Genomic DNA, 11,012 nt, shown 5'->3' on the forward strand with positions numbered 1-11,012 from the left:
TCAAACATTACTAAACATTTTTGAGCTGAAGTGCCGAAGTGTGGAAGTCTGGCAGCACCTCCACAGACTGCTGTGAAGATAGAATTCAGTTAATCTGTAGCTAAGACATGGCATGACTAAAAACTGGTTTGCTGCCTTTTCCACTCAAAGACGATGTCTGTGTCTAAGGGACTAAACAGAACAACTGCAAGATTTCTCCACATACCCACATGCATGTACAAAAGCACAGTGGTAGGCAGTATAAAAACTGATCTCTGAGCCAGATGCTAAGCTACATAAATCCATTTAGCTTCATTAAATTTAGTGGGACTATTCTCATTTATGTTAGTTAAAGATGTGGTCCTCTGATACTGTCTATTAATACGTACCTAAAAAGACTAACATCTCACTCATTACTCATGTTACGTTATGGCTAACCCTTTGAAATTTGAAAGATTTCAACACGTCGCATACCAAACTTATCAGCTCATGTAATGGGCTAATGACTTAGCCAGCTTCTCACAATGTCCTACTTGTTAATCAATGCGCCCAGGAAAACTGAGAACAAATATTTACATTCCCTTAGGGTAGAGCTAGGGTCAAGGGAGCAAAACCCCATTAATTCACAGCATCCTGAAGGTTCAAAGCTTGTGACATAAAAGCAAAGAATGTTCAAGGTCTGATGATCAAAAGCCCATTAGAAAGATAACAGCCACCTCCACTTAAAAAAGGAGAAAGCAGTCACAGGAAACATGTACTTTTACCTCCTGTATAAATATAAGAGCTCTTTTTGTACGCTTTAAGGTATAGAGACCTACATGTTTTGTGTCATTATTGTGATCTGAACCAATAACTGAGTTACCAGTAAACCAGGTTTGTGGATGCTTTGCATGACAGGATGGTGAAAAATAATGATAATGTTTGGCCATAATTTCTTTATCCCCAGGTCTTCAAATAGTAGCCTATTCTTAGTGTCACAGAAGTGAAGCAAAGCCAGGGGAGTTTATAGCTATTCATTGCATTAAAACACATGTAACAGCTCTGGGTCAGAATTACTTCACTGGGTTCTCCTGTTTCCCTGGATAGTCTACTGTACATGGAAACTCATTTCCTCTCAACCAGTGCAGCCCACATTGGGCAAATATGCGCATCAGGCCAAAATGATATGCCACAACTCAGCAAACCTTCCAGCGAGTATCCTATAAAGTCCAAAGTATTTAAAGCTGACCTCCCTAGGTACAACAATGTCTCTTGCTTATTTCCAAGGTAAGGTAAATGCCACTTCACTGCAGCTGCCATTGTCAGTACAGGAGGATTATAGCTTACCCCCCACCCCATCTGCCTCAGAGGATGAATCTGGCCCATAAATGTAAGTCCTGGAAGGAATAAATCTGTTACACTCAACATGTATCTTTGAAATTTCTTGGGTCAGGGATTACAGACTAGTTCTGCTTAACTGGCTTCAATTAAAGGATGCTGATCTTCATCAATTTAGGTTCTGTTTTTGTGCTCCAGTGTCTTATCCAGCATCACATTCATGGGGGGTACTTATACAGTAGTCTAGCTAATCCCTTGGTAAGGGAAATAGCATCAACATAGAATTCATAATCTCCTCAGATGTTGTGGGCAGTGGCACAAAACCACAGCGGTAGGCAGTATAAAAAATTCTCTCTGAGCCAGATGCTCAGCTATACTAATCCATTTAGCTTCATTAAATTTAGAGGGACTATTTTCATTTATGTTAGTTAAATATGTGGCCCTCTGATACTGCCTATTAATACATAGCTAAAAAGGCACCATCATCTCACTCATCACTCATGTTACGTAGACAGTGTCCGATATGAGGAAGAGACAGAAGGAATGTAGCCATTTCTCTCAGATTCTTCTAAAAGAATCGGCTGGCTGTAGAAACAAAGCTGATCTGCTATCTCACTTTTTTCACATAAAACATTCTTAGGCATGAGTTTTCCCCACCCCAGCCCCACTCCTCTAGCAAAACTTAAAGAAAAAACAGCAGAATTGGGTATAAAAAGATCCTCCCATGGCAGGAACCTAATTGCTTTGGGAAAGCTTATTATGCAGCTCTGGTCTGGATAAAAGAACTAGACCTATTCAAATCACTAGGTTCCACCTTTCCACTATTTAATTACCTGTTTACAGACACAGATAACTGGACCCATCTGACAGACTTCATTCAAGCAAAGCTACAACTGAGGTTAATATCAGTCACTGACATAGATTTGCTAATACTCACTATTTTACCACATCACGATATTTGGTATGTTTCTTAGAGCTGCAGAAAAGAAGCCTTAAAATGAGAACCAGAAAGGCAAGTTCACAGACACTATTTTTTTAACCTCTTGAGTTTTAATCCAATGTCATTTTTGTGACCCTGATTCACAATTTTTGAACATTCAGGGAAGTCATTACTGCAATGTAAAGGCAATGTAGCAATTTGGAGTTTCACCTTTCTAAAAATGCAATTTGACCCCAAAATGGAACTGAAGTCATCTTATTTGAAAAAAAGAGGCAGCCTTGTTATTTGCTCAAAAACGACTGATGTGTTGACTTCGTATCAATCGCAGTACAAAACCTATAACCTCCATGGGTCTGATTGAAAGCGAGTCTTTTAGTGGGCTTTGAATCAGTCCATAAGTAAAGCACATGGAATTATAAAAAAATTAAGATATATACACTGCCATATGCTGCTTCTGATTAGATTTCTAAAACCCATAATTCCAATTAGTGGTATGTGCATGTGGTTTAAACCCACAGACACTGCTTATGTTTTCACAGGTTGTCTGGTCAATTCCACTTGATTCCTCCTGGTACTAGTTTGATTAGCAACACTCAGAAGAGTAACTGTTTTGTATGGCTTGTTGTGCTAATTATGTTACCAAGATACTAACTACCAAACAATGCCATACAAAATTTAACTTTAAAAAGATGCTGCTCCAGATATTCAAGATGTATATCAAATGTTTTGTTTTATTTGCAAGTTTCACATAATGAGAGTACAAAGTTAATTCAAAACCTCAGCAAGTGCATCCTTATATTTTGATAATTTCATCCTGTGGATTATAGCAAGAGTAGCATCAGTTTCATTCTGTATATGATAGGCAGAGCATGATTTTTAATGAAGTTTAAGTGTATCCAGCATCATATAATAAGGAATGTCTTAACTTGGCTCCAGAGACAAATTTTGTAAGAAACTGAATTTAAGATATGAAGAAATGAGAAACAATTAAAGAGACTTTATCTGTCACATTTAAATGGAAATATGGATGAGCATTGTACATAAAGTGAAATTGTTTCCAGACATATGGAAGTATTATGTGCATGGCATTCTTATAGCAACAAAATTGTGGTTGCTCATTCCTGATGTAGGGACCATGTTTTAGGTTTTAGTTATCTTGGGTCAAAACTTGTTAGAAAGCCCTGAACTTATTGCCCTTGCTAGCATCTGCCCAGAGATTGACTTGTAAGCATGCTCAATAAGAACCCGCTCTCTGGTGGGAAGAGCATAAGGGACAAGCGAGCATGTTTGTGAGATTGGTGGATCGAGTGCTGTGTGCGGTGTGAAGTGCCATCTGCAATGGAATAGTAGTGTGCACACAAGGGTATGACTGGATGGTCGGTGATTGACAGATGTGGGGTGATCTGTCTGTATAAAAGAGTCCTGACTCTGCGAGCTAGGGGCTCAAGTGGAATTGAATGGGATGGCAAGTACGCTCAAGTGGGGTGCTTGAGTGTGTGCTCGAGCCAGCACGGTCCCTGCAGAGTGAACGTTGCAGTGTGTGGTCTGGTTGTCATCTTTAAAGGAGAGTTCAGAAAGCACCTGGCCTCTCATCTTGTCCCTGATGGTGTGTCCTTGTAAGTTTGCTCGTGTGTGGCAGGTTGTTTGGACCAAATAATTGAGAGCAAGGAAGGGCTGAGTGAGTGGCCAATATCTCCTCTCCTTTGTGTCTGAGATGGTTTGTGCCAGGGTGGTGTCTGTAGTACTGCTACCGCAGATGCATAGAGAAAGTGCATATGCTCTCTATTGCCACCTATTTGCATATGGTATAGTATTGGGTCCTTGCTTGTTGGTGCACTTTGGGTGTGTGTATATATGTGCTCCAGGAGAAGGGGGTGGGATGCTTTTAATTAGAGCAGCTCCAAGAGCCACTCTAATTAAAGTGCCCAGAGCATCTCATGTATTAGCATCCCAGTGATTCAAAATGGTGGCAGGGGCACTTTATCTAAAGCTTATTGAATGAGCTTTTGATAAAGTGCCCTTGCCGCATTTTGAAGTACAGGAACGCTGATACACGAGATGCTGGAAGCTGCTGGAGTGCAGTAATTGCCACGCTCTAACAGACTCAATTAATTGAGTTTGCTCCAACGCACTGTAATTACAGCACGTCGGAACAGCCTCCCTGCTCGTGTATGGGCACCTTTTGTATTGTAGCTCGTTGTATATAGTTGTTGATTTGTTTATTGTTATTTTGTTAATATATTATTGGCTGTTTTGAACCTCAGAAAAATCTTCTTAAGGAGGATTAGCATGGCCTGAAAATGGCCTAACCCCAGCATTTATGATACAGTGCATTCAGGACACAATGGAGAACAGGTTAGTCCAACAGTTTCTCACCTGTTTCCATGAGCTATCCTCCATCTTCTCTCCTCTGCTGAGGACCTGAAAATTAAATCTTTATGATCAGCAACTGAAAATATAAGAAACAAATCTATACTTGGCCTACCATAACAGCAACTTGTCCCCCACTGTTTGGGCATAGATATTATTTGTCAAGTAAATTTTAATTTAATATTTTAAATCAGCATAGAGAGCATACTGGGATTTTTCAATACATGTTTATATAGAAAAGATGCATAACCATGTGAAAACAAGAGGTCTACTCCAGCATTTAAAACTTTTTTTTTCATTTTAATTCAACAAACGCGTGAATTCCAGTATCTACAAATTCAACCAGTTACAACCTCATAAAGATCTAAAAGACCCAGTGGGATCAAAATGTTTCAGTAGGAACTTAGCTGAAACTCAGGCAGGGACTAGGTGTCTAAAGTCCTAGATAGAGATTCACACTGGCCAGGAGCCAGCCTCCTAAAATCTCATTACATGCCTAAATCCAGTACATATCTCCTTTTGGGACTGCCAGCATCCCCAGGAAACCACATTTGGGAGTTCACGCCTGCGCAGAAGCAACCATCTGCACTCGCTTCAGCAACTGTCCCCAACCTCCAGAGCCATTCAAATTGGCCCCATGAGGCAGTCAAGCTCTGGTTGAGTCCCTGGGAAGGGCCAGAAACACACAGTTAACTCACATCGACAGCACTGAATTCAGTTCAAAGCCAGACTGCCCACCTTCTACCCAATGACATAGCATTTAAACACATTTGCTCAGGATGTGGGTCCTACACCCCTCGCACCTTGACAAGTTTTTAACTTCCCAAGAGACTACCGTAATCTGTGAGCTATAAGAATAAGATAGTTAGGAAGCCCTCATATCTCCAATAAAAGCCAGAGCACCAAGCAGAAACGAATGCAAGAGTCATGGAGTGAGAAGGAAAACAAGTAACAGGTATCCCCAGTTCTGAAACCTAATGGTTAAAGGAGTCTCCTGAAATGAAGAAGTCCTCAGTTCTAGTGTCTGCTTCTCGACTTATTTCTGTTTTTAACTAATGACTGCATAATGCAAGATGCATAAACAGTAGGGAAGTAGGAACAAAAGCCCAGGACTCCCATCTCCAGGGTGTGCTCTAACCACTAAGCCAACTCCCTCCTGCTTGCTCTCAGCACTGTTAAGGCATTTTACATTAGACAGTCATTACCTGAAAACAGAAAGAAGCCTGATAGCAAAGATCAGAGCCCAGGCCTTCACTCTCCCAAGGGAATCCTCTAACTACAGAAACAGGCCCTACCTGGATGGGTCTCCTGGCTCTAAGACTGTTGTCTGCTCAGTGGCCAAGCTTCACCATAGGAATGGGGGCAGGGGTGATTATCTTCATCTTATATGCTAGCCTGGGGTTGAGGACACTCTCATGGTATGTGGTAGATGTATGTTTAAATCCTCACAGGGCAAGGAGAGCCAAGAACACAGCCCCACCCACATTTCCTGGATGAATGCTGTAACCACTAGCCTACTGAGCAGAAGGTGAGCAGGCAGCAGCACCACCATCACTATTACTGATTTGCCTACCTTTGGAAAATCAGTAGGCAGCATTCTCCAACACACTACTGCTAAACACTGGAAATTACTAGTGAACAAGGATGCATAATACTTAAACTTTCATGTTTCTCACTGACTACTCCTAAGTGCCTCCATACTTTTGGACTTGCCTTCTGGAGTGAGTACTGCTCCACATTCTCCCCTCTAGAGAGACTCATACACTTTAATCATTTTTAGGCACCTCTGAAGTCTCTCCGTTAACTGTGGGGGTATTAGGCACCTAACCAGGTCATTTTGTATCTCCTTCCTGGAGCAGGCACTCCAAGGTTGTGATGGGCAGTGCCAAAAGTTCAAATGTATTCCGAGACATGCACTATTATCTAGTCTTGAAGATTCATCCACAAGGCTGAAACGCATAGGTCCAGAGAACTAATTGCCAAACTTGATGTAGCTCTTAATGATGCTAAAATTGTTAAGTCACTACATACACGAGAAAAAAAAAAAAAGGAAGCAGGGAACAATAACCAACCTCTGATATGCTTTTTACACATACTTTTTTAAATACGTTTCAGAGAGACTTCCAATGGAAATTTATCGAATTCTTTTTCTACACCCAGGAATTGACATACTAACCACACAAAACACATCATCTGGAGCTACCTACCTTCCCAAACATTCTGATCATGCATGAAAGCTCACAGAAATTCTTTGACATACATTTCAATAAAAATCTCGAACTGCTTTGGTCTAATGTACACACCTTCAAAGAATGTTACATGTTCAAAATATTAACAACAGCTGGAAGAAACTGCACAACTGTGCAATGCTGACAAAAAGGAACCCAGAACTAAGTATGACAACAGAAAAGACAAGAAATTAAAGGATTATAACAAACTGTAGATAGCATCTGACAGTGCAAAAACCTCTTGAAAGATCACTGGGCTCTAAACAATAATATCCTTATGCTATAAAATAACGTAGGATAAATGGTGAAAACTCACTGTTAAAACTACAATACTGCACCCAAGCAGACAGGACATGATCCTGCCATCTACCTAACAATACCTGGAAAGAATGACTTCCCCAACCAAACACACCCCTGCCTGTATCATAAATAACTCCTACTGTAAGTGTTTGTGTACCTAACAGCACAATAGACAAGAAGAAATAATACTCTTTGATGAACTGCTCAGACACCAAACTAGATATTACACTGCCATACCAAAAATATACTCCTACCTCTTTACATACTTATATATATTGAGCTGTAATTTTCTTAACTTGTAAAAAGCCTTTAAAAAAAGAAAAAAAGATCCTCTAATAAAGTAAAATAATAGTAATAATGATAGCAACAACAAAGACAACAGCAACTTAAAGAAATACTTTCATTCCAGCTTGCTATGTGGTCACCTGGAAATCTAAGCCAAAAACCAATCACTGAGTAAGACAATTGAAGGTTGTTGCTATTTAGGAAAAACCTGTCTGCTAGCATCCAAAGACAAATATAACACTATGACCAATGGGCTTTATTAGAGGACTAGAAAATAAAACAGAGAATAGATCTCGTGTCGCACAGACACGATAACATTCATTTGCACTTCTTTCTATTGGAAGGTTTAGTATTACAGTATGCTTGCTATTATTCTGATAAGGGTTTGAGATTCATTGCTCCTATGGTAACACACTGTAAAAGTTTGCATACTCCATCATGTTCAAACCACTGTTATCTGCAAAGTATCTGCTTTCTTCGAATGAATAAATTTCTCAGACTCAAATAGAATTCTGAAGAAATTATTCCTTATAATTTCTATGGGCAATAAAGTCCAAATTGCCCTTAAGCAATCCAACTGCAAAGCCAGTCCATGGGCAACTAAAATCCATCTGTACACCTAAACATGAGAAAAACATCTATATCACAGATACCACATAAGAAATGTAAACGTTCATAACTTATGACAGGAAAAATAATGTTCTTTGCCTTTTACAAACAATAAAGCTTTATTTATATTTAAAAAAAACCCAAATGGTAGCTATGTTGGCCCATGTTCTCCCCAGAGATGTATTAGATAATTAAGCATATCATTTGAGATGTATGTATACTGTGGATCTCTGCTACTGTACTTTTCCCCCCCAAGTAGCATAGTAGTAGGAATACGTAGAGAAAGATTTTCTTTGGTAGCAAAAAGGCCACAGAAGGGCCTGCCAACGTCATTCAGAGCAGCCCAAAAACTGGCTACTCTACACTCAAGCTGGCATGCCTGCAGCTGTGTCTTTTTGCCTTCCCTTTTTATGCTCACCGCTAGGTGCACCTGATACTGGGTGCAGTCGAGAATCTGATCCCATACATTTAGAATTCCTTTTTAAATGTTTTTTTCCACCCAGGCTCTTTGAAAGCAAAAGAACTGAATACTAGATTTTCTTAGATTCATCTAAAATACTGGTTACAAACTGTATAGAATACACCATATACGAAGCTCGGTGATCACAGATTGGCTTGAATCTCATCAAGAGTAGAAATGAGATGTAACTTCACCGAATTCAAGACATGGTCATCATGAAATAGCAGGGTAAGGCTCCCCATAGTGGTCTACCAATAAGTCCTTGGCATGGTGGTGCTATTGCAGAAGTGAGAGGACAGGTCACCTATTCTACCCATTCAATCATAATAAAATCAGTGAGGGAGCCTGCAACTGCAATTTCTAATAGTATATGTTGTGCCATGAATTCTTATCTGTGAACCTCTATTTTTAGCTAGAAGAACTATGCATTTCCATCACCTGTCCTGATTTCAGCTTTCAGTGCAAGTCATTCAGACATCTTGTTGCTTTTAATACTAGTTTAGAATTTTAAATGAATTACTCTACTAAAAATTAAGATCTATATCAATTTCTCATATCCAGCACAAGGGAAAAAAAAAGGTCATTTCTTTATCTATGCATGATTGACTTGGGTACTTACCTTTTATAACAAACTGACCTGGCACCACATAGGTCACGGTATTTGGACTGCATACAGTCTTTGACAGGAATGAACTCTATTTGGATGCAAGTCTCAAGTAATTGCTCTTTGACAATGCAATGGCCTTCAAAGAACAAATGCTTGAGATCCTCCTACAGAGATCTGAAATAAATGTCCAACATTTGGCAATATATCTATTAAATAGGAAAACCTGGATCCACATAAAAAAATGGCATGCTACAAGTCAAACTGCCTTTGTCCTTTTACCTTAGTGCAGAGTATTTCTCAAGTAATAACATTCGGTGCTTGTTATTTAAAGTATTGGCATCCTTGCTAAATGTCACTAGACAGGTGCAGAGTAGTAGCACTATTAGACAAAAGTCAATAAGGTACCACTGACAGGCCAAGAGCAGGCCAGTGCTGATACCCTCAGGTCTACTTCCTCCTCTCTGTCAGACCACAGTTTAGAATATGGACCTTAGCCTGACAGTACTGCTGCTCATCCAGGCTTACCACCCCTTGGCTAATCACCCAGGCTAGTCAAAGCTGGCCTGAAGTCTCCAGTAGGGCCTAACCCTCCACTTACTCCCCGTCTTTGAGGGGCTGACCAAGATCACCTAACCCTTCACTTCTGCCATATAATCCTGACACAGAACAGGCCTATTTGTTATGCAGTGGAGTAACAGTGGGCCTAATGCCGCTAAGACAACTATGAGCCTTCCTTAATTAAGGAGGCAACTGAATGTGCAACAACTGGGATGGGGATGATTCCTTGGGACAACTAATGAAAAAAACAGGGAAAGAAATGGGGGGGCAAAGGTTAATAATGAGTGTTCCAAGGGGGAGACACCAAGCAGAGCACATCAGCCAGCAGCCACAGACAAGTCCAAGAGGCCAGGGGACACCATGTAATGAAACTGCTTGGAGACATGAACGGATGAGCAACTGGAAGATGGCACCACAATTGCTGGGGTCCCCCTGCTGACATGGAACAGAAAGTATCTGGGCAATGGGGCTCAACCTGACCCAAGACTATATTGCTGGTCCCTCTAACTCACTCCTTTATTCTGCTTTCTGTGTGATCTCCTGGCTTCTTGACTTAGCTTAATCTTTGACTCTACTCCCTGTACAATCCTCTAGTTCCCTGGATTTCTTCTAGACCTCACTCTTAGCTTAACCTTCTGGCTCCCTACCTGGCTTGTCCTTAGATTCCATTCATCCATCCTGACCCTGGTCAGCATCTTGACCCCTGAGGGGTCCTAGACCTGTCTGCTATGTCCTGGCATGACACTCCCATAGAATAATGTAGAAACTCCAGGATAACTCTCATTGCAACTCCAACATTCAGGAATTCCACATAGAGCAGAAACATATTTTACTGGTGTTCCTCCTCCCAGCTCATATAAGGAGAGGGGGTAGCTTCTCCTGGAATCTAAGGCTGCCTATGCACGTGCTCAGGGGTGGCAAGGAGGGGCATTTAATTAGAGCAGTTCCCAGAAAGCTGCTCTAATTAAAATACAACAGCACATTTAAAAATGACCACATGATGCTTTAACTAAAACTCATTCAGAGAGCTTTAGTTAAAGCGCTCCTGCAGCCATTTTGAAATGCGCAGGGGCTTTATATACATGGTGCTGCACCAATGCTGGAGCAGTTTAATTAGAACACATTGGAGCACGTGTATACATAGGTGATGCATAGGAGGGTTACAGGGGGGCACATGCCCCCCAGATTGGCCTTCGCCAGCCAGGGAGTAGGGGTGCTGAGAGAAGGGCCTGTGGCACTTCTGGAAGGCCCCCCTGCCCTGAGAGGGGGCCCCCCTGAGATTACCACCGACTGGGGAGTGGGGGCACCAAGGGAAGTGCTGGTTTTCTATTATTACCCCCCCCCACCGGCTAGAGATGA

General features: G+C 41.0%; 1 protein-coding gene across 2 annotated transcripts in view; it reads right to left on the bottom strand.

Annotated features, from left to right (window-relative positions):
- DCDC2 (doublecortin domain containing 2) overlaps positions 1-11,012 on the bottom strand; it is a 102,414-nt gene that overhangs the window by 77,568 nt on the left and 13,834 nt on the right. Inside the window, exon 4 of one of the 2 annotated variants that reach the window (XM_025216426.1) lies at positions 4,613-4,657. The exons of the other annotated variant lie outside the window; for it this stretch is intronic. Coding sequence (XP_025072211.1) covers positions 4,613-4,657 — 45 coding nt within the window. The remainder of the gene's footprint in view (positions 1-4,612; positions 4,658-11,012) is intronic. 2 annotated transcript variants of the gene reach the window in all.

This window comes from Alligator sinensis, unplaced genomic scaffold (assembly GCF_000455745.1).
Source record: "Alligator sinensis unplaced genomic scaffold, ASM45574v1 scaffold969_1, whole genome shotgun sequence".
Classification (NCBI taxonomy): Eukaryota; Metazoa; Chordata; order Crocodylia; family Alligatoridae; genus Alligator; species Alligator sinensis.